At 53.8% G+C, this 20,513-nt stretch overlaps 1 protein-coding gene across 5 annotated transcripts in view; it reads left to right on the top strand.

The window, feature by feature from the left end:
* Nucleotides 1-14,105, top strand: part of SFXN5 (sideroflexin 5) — a 106,233-nt gene extending 92,128 nt beyond the window's left edge. For 4 of the 5 annotated variants that reach the window (XM_016130599.2, XM_036225206.1, XM_036225202.1 and 1 more), the window contains one exon: nt 11,018-14,105. In XM_016130599.2, the coding sequence (XP_015986085.2) occupies nt 11,018-11,095 (78 nt within the window). In that variant the 3' untranslated portion in view covers nt 11,096-14,105. Of the gene's footprint in view, nt 1-199; nt 9,221-11,017 lie in introns of those variants that run through there. The other variant, XM_036225205.1, reaches the window with a different exon arrangement.
* The last annotated feature ends 6,408 nt before the right edge of the window (nt 14,106-20,513 follow it).

Raw genomic sequence — 20,513 nt, 5'->3', positions numbered from 1 at the left:
GCTAAGCATCTACTAGGCCAGGCAGCATGCTGGGGTCACTGCGTGTCCTTCAAGTTCCAGGTACTACTGACTGCCAAAGGATGTTACCTAGACAGATGCATGCGTCTCAGGCGCTGGGGAGAGGTTTTGTCTGGAGACTTGGAAACGTAGGTGCATGGAGGGCACTGAAGCTGAGGAAGGGGTGGGGGCACTGCGGGAGGAAGAAAAGGCATCAAGAAAGAGCGGGAGTAGCCAGGGGCTGAGGGAGAACCCCAAGGGAGTAGTTTCATGGATACCGAGGACAAGGGCATTTCAAAGAAGAGGGAGCTCTCTGCAAGTGAGCTGCTGCCGAAGGGACTAGAAGGGTTTGATGAGACTTGGCAGTGGTGATGTAGCTAAACGAGGCAGCCTAGGAGGCAAATGGTAGTCCATTTTCTCTCTTTGTTTAGAGAATTGAGCTCAGGGATGGGAAAGCATTAAAGAACGGCAAAGAAAGTTTCATTTATTGGGTGTTCTGTGAGTTGGGAGTTCGGAACTTGGAGAGAAGGCAGTGATGGGTCCCTGAGTCCAGTAAGTAGAAGGGTCCAGTTGTCTGTGGTGGGGAAATGGGGGTCCAGAACATGATAGTCCTAAAAGGTAGGTACCCATATTATTCTTTGTTTACAAATGAAAAAGTAGGCACATCAAGGTCCAAAGCTGGTAATGATGGAGTGAGCTCTGTACCCACAGGAGGATTTCACAGCCCTCTCCTGCCCACCCCCACCACACTATAAAGTGAGAAGGCTTAGGTCTGAGCCCCCTCCCTGATAATGTACCAATAGGAACATTCCAACACCCTCACCCAGCCCTCCTGCCCTTTGCGGGGAATCCACATCCATGTCTGCAGGGACCCTCTGGAGTAGGTGTTAGTGCCTTTGTTCTCTGACCCAGAGCTGGGGGGTTGTCTGGCTGGCCAGCAGGTGGGGCAGGGAACCTCCTTAGGAACTTGGGTGTGAGAATGGGGACACAAGGTCTGGCCTCCCAGGCTCAGTCCCATTGCCATGCAGGGAACACAGAGTCTGCCCTGGTGGACCCTGTGACCTGCAGGTGAAGGCTGTGGGGCATTGGCCAAGGCTGTGCCCATGCATGGGCCCATCGTAGTCCAAGTCAGTTCCCCACCCCATAGACACTAGGGTGCTTTCCCCTTCTTCCTGTATCTGATAAGGCCCTGTCATAGCCCCCAGTCTCAGAGAGCCTCTGTTTCACTAGGGCAGACAGAAACCCAATAAACAAGAAACTCAAGTGATGATGCAGCTACGATGAAAATAAAGCAGAGGGCTGTGCCAGAGTTCCCCTGGGGGCAACTCGAGGTCAGGAGGGTTGTGGAGGCTCCTGTGGCTTGGTGGGACCCTGAAGATTGGGGCTCTGGTCATTTGATAAAGAGTGCCAGTTCTCAGCCTTAGAGACACTCTATGTGTTGAAAGGAGATGGAACACAGGAAACACACACTATCAGAGTCTCCATGTATGAGGTGAGACAGACCTTGGTGGGGCTCATCAAGGAGGACTTTCTGGAGGAGGGGTTATTTCTGGAACAGTTTCATACACACACACGCGCACACACGCATATATACACACTGGTGACTCAGGTCCCTCGAGGGGGATGTCCAGGGTCCAGTCCCCGGGCCCTCAGGCTTGGCTGCAAAAAGAGGCTGCACCCGGGGGTGGTGATGTCCCCCTAACTCTGACAGCCAGTGTTCCCCACCTGGGAGTGTTTCTAATCCCATTTAATGAACCTCATGTCTCCCCAGAACAAGAAGCACCTTGGCTAAGGCCCCCTTTCTGCATCCCTGCCTGTTTCTGTTTCTGTCTGTCTTTGTGGCTCTTTCTCCCTTCCTCGATTCTTCTTTGGCTCCCCACTCAACCCTATTCCCCTCTCTTTCCCCCCACTCTTCCCCTGGGAGCTCGGGGGCTGGGGAACAGGGCTGCACATACAAGCCGGAGCCATTGTTCCACAATCTGTTTTTGTCTTCATCTTGTTGGCAGGCGGCAGGAGAGGACCAAAAGGTTAATGAGGCACTGTGCAGCGGGATTACCGCGTGAACGGCAAGTGGCGGGCGGGCGAGCCAGCCATGGTGACAGGGAACTAATTAGGAGCAGTTTAACAGGAGGAAAAAGTGAAATCTCCTCTTCACCAACTGTCAATAATTAGCTGATTTGGTGAGGTTGAAATGTGTCCACAGGAGAAGGTGGGGCTCTTCTGTGGGTGAGTGAGATTCAGAGGAGTGGGGGCCACTGGGGGCTCTGCCCTGTCCCTGGTGAGGTGAGGGCTGGGGGTTGCCCCATGCCCTATTCCCCTCATGATGACATCCCTTAGCCTCAACTATCCTATGACCTTAGCCTTGACCTCAAAGATCTCAGTTTCCCCAGCCACAAGATAAGGTGTTGGAACTCAGTTTCTTCCTGGCTCTGCCCATTAGGATTCCGGAATTGAAACCAGGAGACCAGGCCCTGCTCCTAGAGTTGGGAGAGCTGTCAGTGGGCTGTGTGACCTTAAGTCAGGTGTCTTGTCTGCAGCATGGGTGTGCTCTCTGAGAGCCATCTTCTGGGGCCGGGCATGGCTTGAGAATGGTGCCAAATGGTAAATGGGCCCTCCTTGGAACATCACTCACTTGGCTCCTTCTGGCCTTCCAGCAGCAGTAAGGGCTGGGACAAGGACACAGGAAAGATGGGGTGGCTGCCTCTGGTTGGGCTGCAGGTGGAAGAGAAGGCCCAAGGCTGCCTCTGTAGGGCTGGGGCTTGTCCAAATGTGTGTGTCAGCTTTGCAGGGACAAGGAGTCAGGGTCACTAGCAGCAGAGTTGTGTCCTGTTGGGCCTGTTTGTCCTGCAGTCGGAGTTTGTTGGCTTCTGCCCTTTAGCCTTCCCTGACACCTCAGCTGGGGACCCCCTCCTCACCTTTCCTCTGCCCCTCCAGGTTCTGCCAAACACCCTGACTGGAAGAAAGGCATCATCGGAGCTTCCTACTCAGAGCCTCTATGGCAGCTCTGCCAACCCCCTACTTCTCCCTCTCGGCCTAGCCCCTCCTCACCTCAGCCCTAGAGGATCTAGGGCACTAGAAGCATGTTCAGAGGAAAGCTTAGACCCTCAATTCACAAGCCACATCTTGCCCTGGTCCTAGAGGGTGGCACTGAGGCCAGGCCCACACAGAGGTACCCTGAAGGGCAGGCTCAGGGTACCCCCTTCTCACTCTCCTTCCCCTCCCATCTCCCCCTCCAGCTCTCTGAACTAAGAAACAAAGAGGTACACCCTCCCTGTAAAAGAATGTGGGTGCCCCCCAGGGAACCACAACCTCCTCTATCTCTCTCCCCATCACCAGCCGTGAGGAAAATTGTGGTTTTTGATGAACTGACTTGGGAGCCGTGACCCACCAGAAGCAAATGTCTCCACTAGCTTGCCTCTTTTTCTCTGAGAAAACATTTGAACTCCCAACCAAGAATACGAAAGAGTTGGGAATTAGCTCAGGTCTTTTTATTCAAGCTGTTCCAGAAATGACCCCTCCTCCTGGAAGTCTTCCCTAACGAGCCTCAGCAAGCTCTATCTCACCTCATAGGTGTAGACTCTGGTAGTGTGTGTTTCCTGTATCTCATCTTCCCCCTCGAGACAATAGTCCTTTCTCCATCCCTCAACACATAGTGTCCCTAAGGCTGAGAACTGGCATTCTCTATCAACACCTAATGCAGAGCATGGCTCATCTGGGCTCACCTTGACTTCGTTGGTTCCTGCTTCTCCTGCTCTTCCAGGGCTGATGTGAGACCAGAGGCAATGCCTAGGGAGCACTGTGGCCCTCCTGAGTCCACAGGTGTTCACCATCTCCCAGAGAAGGGGCCTCCTCCCCTCCAATCTCAAATTCATCTCCTACTTTGCTTAGAGATGTTTGTTTGGGGTTTTTCTCATTTACTGGTTTAATCAGTCCCTACTGAACTCCGAAGTGGGCTATTTTTGCTATCAGAAATCTGCCGCCTCCCCGCCCGCTGCTTTCTTGGAGTTTGCCCACAGGACCCCCCAGGAGGGATGGATGGGAATGGCAAAGCCACTCAGAGCTCAGGAACGCCAACGCCACCTGTCATGTTGCCTGTTCCCCACACCCCCAACCCACACCTGCACATGCACACAGGCCCACACACAAGCACACGCTCGAATATGCACACACATGCCCCAGTGACAGGCCTCAGCAAGACCACCTCTCAGCCCGTCCCTGGTTCTTTCTAGGACCTTCTAGAACATCTAGAATAATTCAGGACATGGAAGGAGGAGGCTTGGTTATGCAGAGCTTCTGTTGATAGGATTAAAAGTGTTGATATGTGTGAGGTGCTTAGGACATGCCCAGCCCAAAGCAGGGGCTCAGACTTATAAGCCGTGAGGAGATGCTGGCGAACAAAACCCAGCCTGGGCACTGGGCGAACCATGGAGTCCTGTCTTCCTAATACAGCGGCACATAGGTTTTCAAGCTTCCGAAGGGCTTTCCCATCCATTTCTTGATTGATCCTCAACCCTACCCCAGGAGGTAAAAAATATTCCCACTGCACATATGGGAAAACTGAGGCTTCTAGGCTGAGAAGGCGGAGGACAGAGAATGATTCTGAAATTGGTCCACCAGAGGGCACCTAGGAACAGTGCAAAGCCCCAAAACGAGGAAGGGGTTCTGAGCATCCCCTAGGTGCACATTGCACAGGGGAGGTGGAAAAGTATAAGGTAGGATCCCTGCACTTGGGGAGCTTGGTTCAATTTGATGTAACTTTTATTGAAGTCCGGTAGTACACAAGGTATAGGAGTACTGTCTTCAGTGGCACACACTGGGGCGAAAGGAGGGACCACTGTATTCACAGAGGGTTAGTGTACAGATTGGCCTATGACTGGGGATGTGATAAAGACAGAAATAAGTGTCAGAGGCATCAGAGGTGGCAGTAATGGATTTGGTCTGAGATCAGGGGAGGCTTCCTGGAGGAGCCAGCCTTAGAAGCCTAAGGCTTCAAAGCCTAAACATACAATGTACTGGAAATGGAGCACAGGCAGTGTGTGGGGAATCTGAAGAAGGTCCCAGAAGGCATTAGTGCCAAGGAGTCCAACATTCATTGAGAAGGCAGCAGGAGCCCAGAGCCAGCACTAGAGGCCTGTTTCAGGGATCCAGGCTCAGGCCTCAGCTGCTCTCAGCCCCAGCCTAACACCTTTGCCCACCACTCGCTGGCTTCCCCAAAGAGGGGCCTAGATGTATATCTGAGGCCTGCCAGCCCTGGAGAGAAAGGGTAGGATGTTGATTCCAGGGAGGCAGAGGCCTGAGGCACACAGGATAAGCCAGGTGCCGGCCTGCGTGTTGGACCCCATGTCAATGTCATGCTACCTGCAGGCCCCCAGAGGCCCAGACCCTTCCTTGGCCAGGAGCAGGAGGCAGCTTTGAGTGGTGTCATGAGGTCACAGGTCACACTGAACACACCCCAGCCCCCAGCCCAGTGCCTTTGAAAAGGAGGCAGAAAAGCCTCCAGAAGAAAGGCAAGGAGGAGGAAGTTCTTTGTAGTAGGTAAAAGCCCCTGAGAATGGGGCACAGGCCAGGGATCCAGTTTCCTGTTTATGTCTCGGCACCTTAGCTCCAGGTTCAAATATGTAAACTATCCACTGGCCGATGGCTGCAGGTGTGTATGTGCTCAGAGGCTGCAGAGGCAGAGGTGGCCCCAAATGCATTCCTGACTCTGACCCCCCACCCAGGATGAGCCCAGAGACAGGCAAATAGCTCAGAGTTAACCCTTCCTGTGCCACAGAGGAAGGACATCAGGCTGCTCTAGGGGACTCTGGGGCCAGCTGGGCCTTGGGGTGCTCGGGGGAGTCTGGTGGGGTAATGGATATAGTGCTTCACGTTCGCTGTGTCTGGCCTTAGATGCAACCGGAGTGTCGGGGTATTTGCTGCAAAGGGCAGCAGGGCCTGGCTGGGTCTGGAGGATGGATCGGGGTTCTGATATTGGTGTGTCGGGGGTACAGTCCTGATGAGGCCATCTGGGAGCGACGGTACAGGTTCTGGCTCAGAGTCAGGGAATGCTAGCAGGGCTACACTGCTTATGTCATGGCTGGGTAGGCACGTTCCCAGCAGGCTCACGTCTTCCTGGTACCCCCAGTTCTGGGGCTGGGGGTTACCAATTAGCCAGTGCTGATTGCTAACTTCAGCTTCCTTGCTGGTGCCTGCAGCCCCCACCCTCCAGGGCTCTGGCTCCCCATCCCAGACAGCCCCTTCCCTCAAGGGCCACTGCTCACTGGCCATCAGGTGCCTGGGCTAGGGTCCACCAGATAAAGAGGGACCCACAGGTTCCCACCTGCCCCCCTCTGGCAGCCTAGGACTAGATCGCCCCTTCTCCCTAAGGACACTCCTTGCCCAGTCCCCTTTCTCCTTGTCATGTTCTCCCTCAGAGGAAGCCCTTCAGAGCTCATCTGTGGTGAGAACCACGCCCCTGCCCTCAGCCCACTGCCCTGGGACGCTGGCCTCTACCGACGTGGTGCTGCCCCTCCTCGCGGCACCCACTCCGCCCACTGGGCCTCGGCATCTCCCTCCCTTCACAACATGCCTTTGAACCACTACAGCTACCACGCCATTCATTCTGCTGCTGATGTGTTAGATACTGTTGCCGGCTTCTACTTCTTACCTGTCAGCACCCCCAAACAGCAGGGAGACCCCAAGGAAACAGCACAACCCTTTGTCCCTACCCTGGGGACCCCAGAGCTGATTAGGGCTGCAGCAGGGCACTCATTGTGCTTACCAAGGAGCTGGATCACATTCATTTACTACTTAGCACGGTCCTGGATGTGATTTCCATGAAGGAGACAGCCCCCCACCCCCACCCCATTCCTCAGGCAGGTGATCTTCGGGGGAAAGGGGCAGCCCAGTTGTCCCTGCCCCAGCCTCTCTTGATAGCCCAGTGGTGATGCAAGGACCCGCAGTGGTCCTTACACCCACAAAACCTCAAGATGGTGGGCCATTGGCCCTACCTCCAGCTGCGGCCAGAGAGCTGGAGGAGTCTTTACCAACGGCCAGTTAAGTTGGCCCAGGACAGAAATGAGAGGCTGTGACAGGGGTCAGCACAGAGCGAAGGTTAGGAAATCTGGACTCTGGAGGTCACCAAATCCTGTTGCCAAGATTGAAGTCTCTCAGCCCTCCCTAGGACCACCCAGAAAACTGTTTGCTGGCATCCATGCTGCCTGGTTTCTGCGGCCCCCTCTGTCACTGCTTCCACTCCTCGGGCTGGTCCCCCAAGGCCACCATCATGGGCTTGTTCCCTACGCCCGCCCCTCAAATGTGCCTGTTCCCCAGGCCTGGCACCCTCCCCTTCCATCTGCTCTCCTGGGCAAGCTCCTCCACTCCAGGGACTCCGGCTGTGCTCACACAGCCCGGGCTCATTCTCCTGCCCAGACCCCTGCCTGCCCAGAGCTCCAGAACCCAGGACTTGTCTGCCTCTCAGGCCTCTCTCCACCCTGGAGACTCAACATGGTCAAACCTGAGCCTACCACCCTCCCACCCTGACCTGTTCCCCTCCCATATTCCCTGCCTCTGAGAATGGCGTCACCAACCACCCCAGCTCCCAAGCCAGAATTAGGAATCATCCAACGCACAGTCGTCTTCAACACCTCCCTCTCGCCCCCACATGGGATTGGTCATCAACTCCTGTGGATTTCATCTTCAGAAAGGATCCCCAGCACACACCCTCCTCTCAGCCCCACTGGTGGCATCATAGCGCAGGACCTGGCACCTCCCTCTGATTCCCACAGCTGCCCCTTGCCCCTCTAGTCCATCCTCCACACCCACTGCCACCGTACAGACCTTTCTATAATAGAGCCCACCCCGGCTCAGAATCCTTCCATGAATCCCAATTGCCCTCAGAGAAAATGCTGACTTCTTCATGCGAACTGTCCGTTTCCTGCCAGATACCCCACATGCCCAACATTGCCTACGCCGAACAGGCCACGCTGGCCAGCTAATGCGTTTCCCTTCACCCAGCAAGCTTTTCCTGCCCTCTTGTCAAAATCTTCCCCTTTCTTCCTGGCCCACCTCCTCTGAGAAGTCTTCCTTCCTTTTTCTTTCATCAGTACATGGGCACCCCTGCCCCCTTCCCAGTTTCCATGGTACTTTGTCTCTCTGGGATCCATCTGCTTTCATATCTGACTCCTCCCCTAGACTTTGAGCTTCTCAAGGGCACAGACTGATCTTATCAATCTCTGTGTGCCCAGCCTTGGTGCATGGTGTTGGCAGCCATAAACATCTGCCGACTCAAGGGCTGATTGAACTGAAATGAGAGAAAAAGCCTTGAATGCCAGCTCTGTCCCCAGGCCCTTGCTCCTGAGTGCCTCAGTCACCTCCCCACCAGAACCTTCTCGCTGCCTGTATCTCCCTCATACTTCCCTCCTACCTGGGGCCTCAGCATAGTGGGGAGCCTGGGGCAAGCTTGGAGGCCCTGGGTCTGTGACAGCCTCCACTGAGAGGGTCACCGGGACAGTGCTCTCCAGGGAGTGGGCCGAGTGGGCCGTGGCCCTGGCCTGTGGTCCTCCACCGTGGTGGTGAGCAGCCTCTCCGATTTTAATGCGGGCCTCAGTGCTTCAGTGAAAGCCGGCATGGGAAGTTGCTAATAATGGCACTAAAATAAAATATGCTACATCTGTTATGGGTAGCAGAACAAAATTAGCTGCTCACACCTCTGACATCCAAGATGTCTTAACTTAAAATACTCCTTGGCTTACTTTACATCATTTACTGATTATATTTAAAAGAAATACAATTTTGCAATTACTGTTCTTTCCAGCGTGATATCTATGCATCATTTTCCTTTTATGTTTATATATTTCTCCTTCATTAGTGCAGTCTGAAGGGTGATTAGGATTCTTCAAACATTTTACAGAGGTTAAACGTTGATTAAGATTTAATTATTACTGTAAATAGCTTGGAATGACATATGGTGCAAAAGCCTGACATATGTGCATTTGAATAAATGAAGTGCTATTTCCCAGGATGCCTCAGTAGCTGTTTAACAGCTTTCCCGAAGGGTTATGTTACACCTCATGGTAAGATTGCTGGGATGTTATATTTTGTTGGTTTTTGCAGCTGAAAGCTAAGAACAGTTTTCCAGTTTTTTAAAAACATTGAATATTTTAAATACCTAAATTGTTTTGCACAAATTTTTGCTAATTTGTCTAACTAGGTTAAACATTTTCAAAAGCATTTAGATTTTTAAGCGTGGGCGCTGTGCATTGTGTCAGTGGCAGCGTGGGGATGAGGGGAGCGGGTGGAGTGGAGGGGACTCGGAGGCCAGCAGGGGTGGGGGCGGAGGAGGTGTTTTGAGGAGAGGGGGTGGGGAACAGGCCCAGGACTTGAGCCTAGCTCTTGTCTCTTTGGCCCTCTCAACTGGCCAGAGCCTGGGTATGGGGGTACCAGGGACTACAGGGGAAGCGTTCCTATTTCTCCAGGAACTCTCTTGTGCCCACTAGCTCTAGTCCACACCATATTCACTCTTGTCTGGCCTCTGATGTGCACAGCCTGGGCATGACAGTTCTCGAAGGCAAGGCTGGTCCGTGCCACCTCGTGCCAGAGAACCATTGGGTGGCGGCATGGGGAGCTGGCTTGGGACAGGGGTTGATTCAGTCCTGTTTTTGATGGGTTGAGTTCAGGTGCCTGTGAGACATCCATAGAATGGATGGAGACTCCTCAGGAAGGCATCACCAGGAAGGCTGAGTCACAAGGAACGGAGCCCAGCCAGGCCAAGCCCCAGGGACCCTGGGAAGTATCCAGTAGATGTCACAAAAAGAGTGTCAGGAGTGATCTTGGAGAGAGAGATTTTTGTGGAATGTGGCGGGAACAGAAGCCAGATTTGCTGTGGGTTGAAAAGTCAATAGGAAGTGAGGAGGTGGAGACTGTAGCTACTGTAGATAATACCTTAAGGAAATTTGGTTGTCGGGGAGGAGAGACACCAGGCGGTAGCTACATGGGGTTAAGGGTGGTTTTCTCAGACAGAAAGTTCTTGTCTGTGTTGAAATGCTGGTGGATGTTGAAATGATGGGAAAGAGGACAATCCAAGAGTGGGCTCCTGGAGTGGGCAGGGGGGAGGTGGAGCCTGGGGGCATCTGTTTCTGAGGGGAAAGACAGTTGCTATGAGAGGACAGATGAGGAGCAGAGTATGGATGTAGTAGGTAGGTTGTGGGTTTGATGATGGGATGCTGAGGGATTCTTTCCAATCCTTCCAGTTTTTTCGCTGAAGTAGAAACAAGGCTCATCTGCTCAGGGTGAGTAGGGAGCTGGAGGTGGGGTGCCCTCTGTGGAGACCAGGAGAAGGAAGTGACCAGCAATGTATCCAGTGGGTAGGGGTTTGCAGGCTACCTTGAGGGTCCAGCCAAAGTCAGAGACAGTGAATATTGAATGGTCTCCATTAGGTGGTCAGGTTCAAGTGGAGACAGTGTGGATATATGATTGGTTTCTGCCAGTCAGGGTTGGAAGGACCTTGGGCTAGGGACTAGCTGAAGTGATGGCCCTTCATGTCCAGGTTGGAGAGGGAGGATGTGAAGACGGAGGCATAAGGAGTCTGTGACCTGAGGTCTCAGTGGTATAAAAACAGAAAGGAGTGGGGTGCTGGAAGGGTAGGGGACTGTGGGGTCCAAGGAAGTGGGGTTTGGATTTAAGGAGATTGGGTATGGCCCTGGGAGGAAGTTTGTACAGTGCCCTGGGCAAGGTCATCAGAGGTGAGAGAAACACCAAACTCGGAGGCCAGAGTATAGGATTTTCACCGCACAGACACGCTGTCAGGGGGAGCGGCAAGTCCTGGGTGGGAAGGGATCCTGTGAGCCCCTTGGCAGGAAGGCAGAAAAGAAGGAAGATGTGTCATTAGGTGGCAAGCGTGGGGCCTAGCTGGGGTGCTAGGGCAGAGGGGGAGAACTGTGGGCCCCAGGGTAGTCCTAACTGCTGCTTCCAGCCTCCCCACGCACCCCTTCCCTTCCATCTCTCCTCACCTTCCCTCCCTCTGTTCTTACTCTCTCCTCAGATCGAAACCTCCCAGTTAGAGCCTGAGATTGCCCGGGCCACAAGCAGCCGGACAGTGGTGTACAACAAGGGGCTGTGAGTGGTGGCCAGCTGGCCTGGGGATGCAGGATTGTCCAAGCCGGAGAATGAGGGGTGGGGAAGGAATCTCATTCACCTGCAGGGAGGGGCAAGCTGACCCCACTAGTCCTGGGGCACCTGGGGGGTGGGTCTCCATCAGCAGTGGTAGGGAGACTAATCTATTCACATGTTAACATAAGGGAGAGGAATTCTGACACATTTCCTATAAAAAATAATCAAATGCATTTCTGGGCCTTACTTGGGGTTGTCAAAACTCTACTCAGCACAATTATGTGTGAAGCTGAAAAATACTGTAGAGTGCCCACTGGTAGAGTTAGGATCCTTTTATACTTTGTTTTGTTTTGTCGTTTTTTTATCGGAATCAAGCCTTGGTTGCAGCTGCCCAGATTCATTGCTGCTAGCAGGTGGACTGGTGGCGGGAATAAGAGTAGGCCTGGGAGCTAGTTGTTTTAGTGGCTGTGCTGGTAAATTTAAGATATTACTGTGGCCAGGACTGGGGTGGACAGGGGCAGGGAAGGGAAGGGAGGCAGTCTACACCTCACAGGATGAACCAGCTATGATTAAGGTCCTCAGGAGGTGGCCCAGGGAATGAACACTGGAGGCCTCTGGAAGTTTCTATGGGCAGCTACCTCTCGATATGGCCGGCCTTTATCCATGACACACCTGCAGAACCAGTTCTTCTGAAGCCCAGTGACACACTGAGTCTGTCATTACCCTCCATGGATCCCCGATCCACTTGAGGCCCCTGAGAAGACTCCAGCTCGAGGCAGAAAGCCCCAAGAAGGAACAGTGTTAAGCAGGAACCATGGGTATGCACTCTGGTGCATTTCTGAACTATGGAAGATCCTTCTTTTGGGCACCAGGCTGGAAGCTTGGCACTGGGGCCAAGGGTAGGGCTGGAGCTGGGTGGGCTGACTGTCATCGGGGGAGCCTCTCCAGCCACCGAGCCTGCCCGTTCCATCCCCCTTCCTGAGTGGAAGGTTTTGTGGCTGAGAGTGTGGAGGCCAAATCTCTAGGCACCTGTCTGAGAGGAAGCTTCGACCCAGGAATGGCAGGCCCCGGCTCTGGCACTAATGTGCTGTGTGACCTTGGACAAATCCACACTCTTCTCTGAGCTTCCACTCTCTGCTCGGAACCAGAAGACAGGATTGAGAGGTTCCCACCCGCTCTTCCTCGTTTTCGCCTGTACTACGCAGATGCTGGTCATCTCGGGCGCATCCCAGCGTGGACACTGAACTGGGAAAGGAGTGGGCCTCTTTGCGAATGACTAGCAGTTGGACTCAGAACCTGGACTTTTCCCTACTGTATGTGATCCCACGTGCACTTGACCTTTGCCAAACACTTTACAGTTCTGAGAGAGGAGGGAGCATGATGCCTGGACCTGAGTGGGGCGGGGAGAGAAGGGGCACACCCACATGCCGCCTCTCACCCTGCACTGGCCTCGAGGCCCTTTGCTGCTGGCTGCTGTCCCTCTTCCATTTGCAGGGCCTAAGGTGGGGCCGAGCAGGGTACCCCCTCATCTGAAAGGCCCAAAAGAGAAGAAACATGGGTCTCAACACACCCCTCCCCTGGCTCCAACTGGAATGAGCCCTTGACGTGCAGCTACAGGGCCTCGCTTCCCCTGGTGACTCCACCTGTGAGAGACCTGACTGGAGGCGAACGCGTGCATGTGCAGGAGGAGGCTAGTGCAGGGCAGCGAGGGCATGGCCGCCGGCCGCTCGCGCTATCCTTAGGGTGGGGGGAGTTGTGGCGAGGTGGGTCTTCCACAGTCATCGACACCATGCACCGCACCACCCTCCCAAGAAGCCCCTGATGCCCTTACCTCCCCAGGCCCTGGGAGCCTCCCAGCTAGCTCTGCAGGATGTTACACTGAGGACCCCTCGCTCTTCCCCATCAGGAAGGGGAGAAGGCGGAAACAAGCATGGAAGACAAAACAGCAGAAGGAAGGAGTGCCATGGTGTTGGAGGGGCAGGGCAGGTATTTTTTTTTAGCTACTCCCACCATAATGTGTCAGTGATTGAGGGCCAGACACGTCTGGGTCCTCTTTTGCAAAGCTCACTTTAAGCTCACCCTGCCCCACCTCTCATCGGGTCTTCTTCTTGTGCACTTTACCTTGGAATTAGAGCTGCCCACCCCAGCTTCACTCCCACCGTGTCCGGAGGCCTGGCAGAGATGGGGTCTCTCCAACGCAACCCTCCGTGCTAGCTACCCTGACCTAGCTCCACCCGAGTCCCAGCCCTATAGCCCCTGCATTTCATAACCTACTTAGTTTGTCTCTTGGATGATTTCCAGTCATGCTTTCAAATGCAATTTCAGGTCAGCTAAAGAGGCTCCTCCTGGTGGGGTGGTGGTGGCAAGTGATCCTTATAGCTCCGGTGATGGTGACAGATTTACCAAGCCACACTGCCGAGCCCTGGTCTGGTTACGGAAAACACTGTGAAAGGAAACTTTCAGCCAACATCCATCTCCCATTCTGCTGAGGCCAGAGGAAAGCAGGCCTCATGGGAAGATTGTTTCATGACTAGGGAGCAGGCTGAGCCATGACCCATAGTCAGGGTAGAGCTAGTCCAGCTGTACCAGAATACAGAGCATCCCTGCAACTAGTTCTCCAATACTGGTGTATCTGCCTGACCCTCCTCCGGTCACTTCAAACATTCCAGAAGGCTTGGGGGTGCCTTCTCCCATTTCCAGGAAGCAATCTGAGTGTGCGGGGACCAAAAGCCCAAGATGTCAAGATGGCCGACAGACCCCTTTACATTTCCTGATGGTGGGTTATTTGCTGTCCTGGGCCTCTAGCTTGGCAGAAGGGGGGTCCTGTGAGGAGAAGGGCCAGCGAACAGAAGCAAGGTGATTTCCCAGCCCTGGGCCAGTGTGAGTAAGGGACCAGCACACATGCCTCAGCCATACAAGTTACTTTGCAGTGTCTTTTTAACCTTCTCAGAAAATTTCTTAATCCCTGTGATTTGTGTAATACTAATGAACTGTGGGCAATAAATGATGGCTTTAAAGCATCAGGGCGTTGCTTTGTGTATTGTGGGTGGGAGAAGTGGAGGCACAGAAACCCCGTGGGAACAATCCAAGGGCTGCCTGAGGATTCTGTGGGCAGGCTCCTGAAGAAGGTGCACAGGCTCAGGAGGGGTCAGGCCCCCTGGGAGGCCTAGAAGGAAACAAGCAGGAAAGGATGGAAGATCAGGTAAGGGCAGGAAACTGGACAGCAGGGGTGAATTGAAGCTCTGCAGAAGGAACCCCCTTTACAAAGCACTTGTTGAGTGCCCACTGCAAGGAACTGGAGTAGATATGGAATTTTTGTAGATTTTCACACTGTATATCCAGGGGCAGGCCATCCTGGACTGCCTGGGGGCCCAGAGAGGCTTCACAGGAAGGAAAGGTTTGAGCCAATGTCCCCTCCATGCCCAGCACCGGCCCTAGGAGCTCTGCCCCATCTCACTCTTCCACAGACCCTGGGGGCCAGGCCGTGGCTGCCTCCCGATGGCTCTGGCTCCCCCTCTTCCAGGCAGCCTTCGGAATCCTGAGGGAGTGAGGCCAGGCATCTTCTCCAGGACCTCCACACATTTTCTGCTCCTGCAGGGAGAAGCCGATGGCTTCCCAGGGCAGGAAGACTATGTAGTAGAGGTGGAGTCTGCAGCTGAGGCCAGGCCAACTCAGGTTCCAGCCCCAGCTTGACCCCAACATGACTCTGACCTCAAGCCTTTATTCACCCATTCATTCGGTCAGATGTTTGTGGAGTATCGTATCTTTTTTAGCAGAGCCTTGGTGTCCTGCATTATAAAATGTCAAGAACATCATCACTCGCTAGACTGGTGTAAAGAGATTGGAGAGACCAGGTGAGGAACTCACCTAGACACTTTTCTCACCCTTCCCAGAGTCAGAGGTATTGGGCCTCCCTAGGAGGGTGGGAGGAAGGATAGGGATAGGGGAGAGAACTGTTCCCAAAGTGATACTCCTAAGTTGGGGGAGGGGGCTTCTGGTCTCTGGGGAATTTTTGCTGAGAACCCCCCTGGTCTAGCCCCCATCCGGGTTGACAGAAATCCTTGACTCTCAGGACAGACACAAATCCCTCCTGGGAGCTGTTTGTTGTTTTTAACTGGTCTGGGGGCTCAGCCCCTACCCAGCCTTACCCAGCCGGAGATCATTAACACTCCAGGAATGTGGCTCTTCCTCTGGTCTTCTCCCCAGCTGCTGGCCCCTAGGGCCTCCCTCCTCCCACTCAGGCCATGGTTAGGAGAGTCAGAATGCTAGAGGATGAGGGCAGTGATGAGTGACTTTCCCAAGGCTCTGGTGATTCCAGCATCATTTTCAGAATGGAGCTTCCCTCAGTCTCCAGAGCAGCTGCTGCTCCCTGCCATCTCAGCCATCCTCCTGCCACTGATTAGTCCCCAAAACAGGAATGTCTCAGCCACTTCCTGCGAGGCCTAACCCTCATATGCCCACCCTTTCGTTAGTACCAGGTGTCTCTCAGGGAAGTAGCCCCACTCAAAAGTGAGGTAGCTGTTGGCAGCCTTGTCTAATGTCAGAGCCTGACTCCTTCCCCACAAGGACATCTCAGCGGAGCAAGAATCTGGGGCCCTATCTTACCCTGGTTCCCTGGGCCTTATGGAGGGGTAGAGAGAAAGAAGGCAAGAGCAAAAAGGGGAAACAAGATGGACAAATGGGCGAACAGGAAGAGGCAACAGATGCTCGCCCTTGAAGACCCCATGCAAATCCAGCAAGGAAGTGAAGAAAAGGGGCTGCTATCAGTCCCCAGCTGCCTGAGCTGGTCCTCCTCTTCACAGGTAAGCAGGGCAGAGGGAGGGACAGAATAGCAGGGCTCTCACTCCCTCCAGGGGTGAGCTGCACTAAGCTCAGTGTTGTTAGAGAACAGTGGGCAAGACACAGGAGGCAAAAGTGGGCCAGCTGCTGCAGGGTCAAGGACAGCCGGGAGCCATCAGAGGCTTTCAGCGGGGAAGTGGATTCATCTGGCAGCAGAGTAGAGTGTAGTGTGGACCAAGGCAAGACTGCTGGGAGACCAGAGAAGAGGCCACTGTGGTTGTCAAGGTGAGAGAAGATGGGACCTGGACCAGATAGGGGGATGGGAACGGAGAGCAGAGAAGAGATCAGGATTACTCAGCTCTTGGTGATTCTTTGTAGGGAGGGTGGCAGAGAGGAGTCAAAGATAGCCCCAAGTTCCTCACTTGGGCAGCTGAGGACATAGATGGTGGTGCCATTTCTCAGAGCTAAGAAACAGAGAAGAACAAGTTTTCAGAGAAGGTGATGTGTTCTGTTTTACAAGTTAATGGAGGTTCCTGTGAGATAACCAAGTTGAGATGTCTGGAACTCAGGAGGCAGGCTGAGATTGAATATGTAGAGTGGCATGCTGTCCATTTGTTGAGGGCACCTGGAGCTAAAAGAACAGTGGCAACCACCCAAGGGAGTATCTGGGGCAAGACGAGGAGGACCTGGGATGACACCTCAAGTGGGCCCCATCTCCAAAGCCTGGGCAGAGGCAGGGGGCTGCTAAGAAGTTCAGCCACAAGAAAAGTGTCATGGACTGAATCGTTTCCCCTCTCAAATTGATATGTTGCAGTCCCAATCCCTCATACCTCAGAATGTGATTGTATTTGGAGGTAGGGTCTTTAAAGATGTAATTAAGTTAAAATGAGGTTGTTCCAATGAGTCGGTTCTAATCCGATATGACTGGTGTCCTTATAAAGAAGAGGAAATTTGGACACAGACAGGTATAGAGGGAGAAAACCAAGTGAACACGAAGACAACCCCTGCTGGCACTTTGGTCTCGGACTTCCAGCCTCCAGAACCGTGAGAAAATCTCTGTTGTTTAAGCCACCCACCTGTGGTACTTGTCACGGCAACCTTACAGAACAAGAGGTAGGAGGAAGATGAAGACCAGGGCGCATTCCTTGGAAGGACCTGCAGAGGATGGTCTCAGTGAAGTGTGCTCAGGGCAAAAGCCAGATCTTTGTGGGTTGAGAAGTTAGCAGGACTCCCACTGACTGCCAGTGTAGATAATTCTTTAAAAAAATTTGATCGTGAGTTGGGCAGAGAGACGCGAGGCTCTATAAAGGAGGACTTTAAGAGGGAGACTTTGGGGCTTGTCAAAACTCTAATGGACAAGAGTGGAAGAAGACGTAAAGACAGGAAAAAGGAAAAACCACCCAGTGCAAGGAAAATCCTCCTTGAGGAGAGAGGAGTCTAGGTTGGTAACAGGAGTCAGGTGGAGAGGACGGATTGGATGCAGGTAGTTGGGTTTGAGGGTGGGAAGTTGTGGGGTGAGAGGCCAGTTTCTCCGGCCCCTCCAGATCCACTTTGCACCGTTCTCCACCAGCAGTACGTCCCAGGAGGCTCACTCGAATGGACTTGATGTCTGGCTCCCACCACTGGGAATCACCAGCGGACACTGGAGGATCAGAGCAGAGTGACATGAAGGGATTTATTCCCCCTGGCCTCCCCTGCGGTCCTCACTACTGAAGGCCACAGCTCCATTTGAGGCCCTCTGCATCCAGCTGTCCTCTCAGGCTCTGGTAACTGCTCCTACCCATTGCCCCTAAGGGCCTAAGGGCCATGTGAGTTCTTTCCCATTGTTGCTAGCCTTGGGGTACTGCAATATTTCTTGTTGACTTTCCCAAATTCGTTAATTGTTCCTTTATTCAACTCTCAAAGGGGCCCATTTCAAGGGACCATCTCTTCTTGCCAGGCCCCTGACTGATATGAAGATGTTCCCTTCCAGCGGCTTTTTTCTCTCTGAAGATGGAAGTCCACTGCTAAGGGTAAGGGAGAGAAGAGGTATGGGGAGAAGGGTGACTGTTTGAGACATTCCCTGTGGAGAATGGGGAGGGGCTTAACAGGGATGAGGCCTCCGCTGAGGCTGGGACCTCAGACTTCCAGGGTGCCATTAGCGAGCTTGCCCGATGTCCTCACAGCCTTAGCTATAAGGACAAACAGGGAAACAGGTTCAAGCAAGGTTGTGACTTTGCCAGGCAGGTCCTAAGGACAAGGGGCTGTGGAGGGGGAGCAGAGAGGGGCCCGTGAGGTCAAGCATGGATGTAGAAGAAAAATGAGCAAATGAATGGGGAAAAGATAGGGTCCGATAGGAAAGGACATCTGAATGTGTGATTCAGAAAGAAGCTACAATTCTGGGCTTTGATAAGCCCTGAGACTGGGTGGTGATGAGGAGAGTAGGGGAGGAGAGGCTGGGGTGCTAGGTGGGTTGTCTACATAGACCCTCAGGCCTTGGGGAGACAGAAAGCCCATAAGCTGATAGCCATAGTCTCTGACAAATGAGGGGGTGGGACTGGGACACGCAGCCACACACTGCCCACGTGCACAGCCACACGCCCACACACACCCACACAGTCACACTAGCGCACACACACCCACAGCCCTCCCAGACACCCTCACACGCACTCACCCTCACACGCACACCCCAGACAGCAGATGGGGCGCCCGGGTAATTGGTTAAACCTGTTCCGATGTCTGGCTCCGCATTGGCAGCGCCTGTCTGACAGGAAAGCTGGCTGGGCCTGCTCCGCTCAGCCTGCTGGCCTCCCTGCCCCTCCCCTTTGCATGGCTGCCCTGGAGCAGGGGCTTGGGAGAGGCCTCTGGGCCCAGCCTGGCTCCCTCCTGCCAGAGCCCTGTCCACAAGGCCAGGGTTCTATGCACCCCATGGGAAGCAATCGCAGCACCTGTGACAAGGAGCTGATGTAAACTGAACGCTGAGATGCTAAGGACATGAGCCATGTGGCTGCGGAGGCCGGAAGGACGAATCCCAGCAAGTTCTATGGACGAGAGGTTGTGTAATCAGTCCCTGAATGTGAGGCACGGGGCTTAGGCCACGAGAGTGAAGAACTGCTCCCCTGTGTTCCCTCCTCTTCAGCTGCATGCAACTTGGGGTTCTCACAGGTGCTCATCACACCTCAGCCCATCGAAATCTGCAGGGCCCAGGAGTCCACCCCCGCTGAGGGGAAAAAACCCTGGTACCAGGCTGTCTCAGGGAAGGCCTGGCCCAGCCGCTACTGTCCACCAGACTGGTCCTCACCCCTGCAGGCTCTAATCTCCAGGGGAAGGAAGAGTCACAGGAGGGAAGGGAGCATCATTCCTGGGCTTCTTCTCCCCTTCCCGGCTGCATCTGTGTCTCTTCGAGAGAGACTTTGGTTTGTTCCCTGGAGAGGGCCCAAAAACTCCCAAATTAGCAAACCTGGCAAGCCCGCAGCTCAGAAAATAGTTCATCCTGATTCCATGTTTTTCAGGCTCACAGAAGCCTTTATTAATGAAGTCACAACACCAATATTTACCGTCTGCAGGGAGAGGCACAACATGGGGGATGGATGGGAGTACAGCGAGACTCCCGCCCCGCCCCCTGCAGGCCTGGCCTAGGAAGATTGGCAGGTTTCCTTGGGTCTTTTCCAGCTCTTTATCTGGATGACAGGGGGTGTTTTGCTGTGATCTCCCTGCACCCCTCCCCCACCGAGTGAGAAAGAATCTCAAGAACGGCTCACCCACTCCTTTGCCCCCTCATTAGTGCCAAAAGGATGCCTCCTCTTCTCACCCCCAACCCAACCTGTGCACACATGTTCCCCAGAGGTCATCCCACCTGCCAGACAGTGAGAGTCCATCGAGCTTTAACTGGGCCTTGTCAAGGATGTTAGGGATGTGTTTTCCTCTTCGATGGGGGAAGGGGCATTGGAGTGGGGACAAAGCCCTTTGGTCTCTAGCACTGACTAGTCCCAAAGTGAGATGCTGATAGACCCAGCAAAAGTGCCTTCTGTGTTTGGATCCCTGCATGTGTCACAGGCAACAAGGCTGGGCCTTTGACATCTTTTCAATAACTTCAACATTGATCAAGTCCCCCAGAACATTCCAGGTACCAAGAACAGCACGTGTAAAGGCACAGTGCAGGCAGAACCCCTGACTCACTGGAGGACAAGGATGACATGGGTGAGACTGGAGCAGAGGGCAGCAGGAGCAAGGTAGGAGAGGTCAAGCATGGAGAAGTGAGGGCAGAGTGGGAGGGCAGAGTAAGAAGTGGGGGGCATGGTCCTCTGTGGGCTTGAGGAAGAGAATCCCAGCCATAGAATCAAGGTCCTCCTTTGAAATGGGCCTCATGTTTGACATCCACATAAACCTAATTATGCCCACCACTCCTCCTCTCCCTTCCCCACCTCCCTGTTTCTCATTTGCCAAGGTGGGCAATCCTGCAGGAGAACAGGTGGGGAGGTGGGGAGGAGTGTTATCTGTGAACGTGTTGGGTTTGAGGTGCCGAGGGGCATGGAGTGCAGCAGACACCTGGCGGCTGGCTTGGTGGGTCTGCAGCTCAGTTGGAGGTCTGCTGGAGGCTTAAATCTGGAAGCCAAAGAGAAGTCCTGGCCGAGGATTCGAAGCACCAGGCTGAGGGCACAATGAGGAGA

The sequence above is a fragment of the Rousettus aegyptiacus genome, unplaced genomic scaffold (assembly GCF_014176215.1).
Source record: "Rousettus aegyptiacus isolate mRouAeg1 unplaced genomic scaffold, mRouAeg1.p scaffold_m13_p_7, whole genome shotgun sequence".
NCBI lineage: Eukaryota > Metazoa > Chordata > Mammalia > Chiroptera > Pteropodidae > Rousettus > Rousettus aegyptiacus.
The sequence above is the reverse complement of the archived record's forward strand: the minus strand, read 5'-3'. Positions and strand labels throughout refer to the sequence as shown.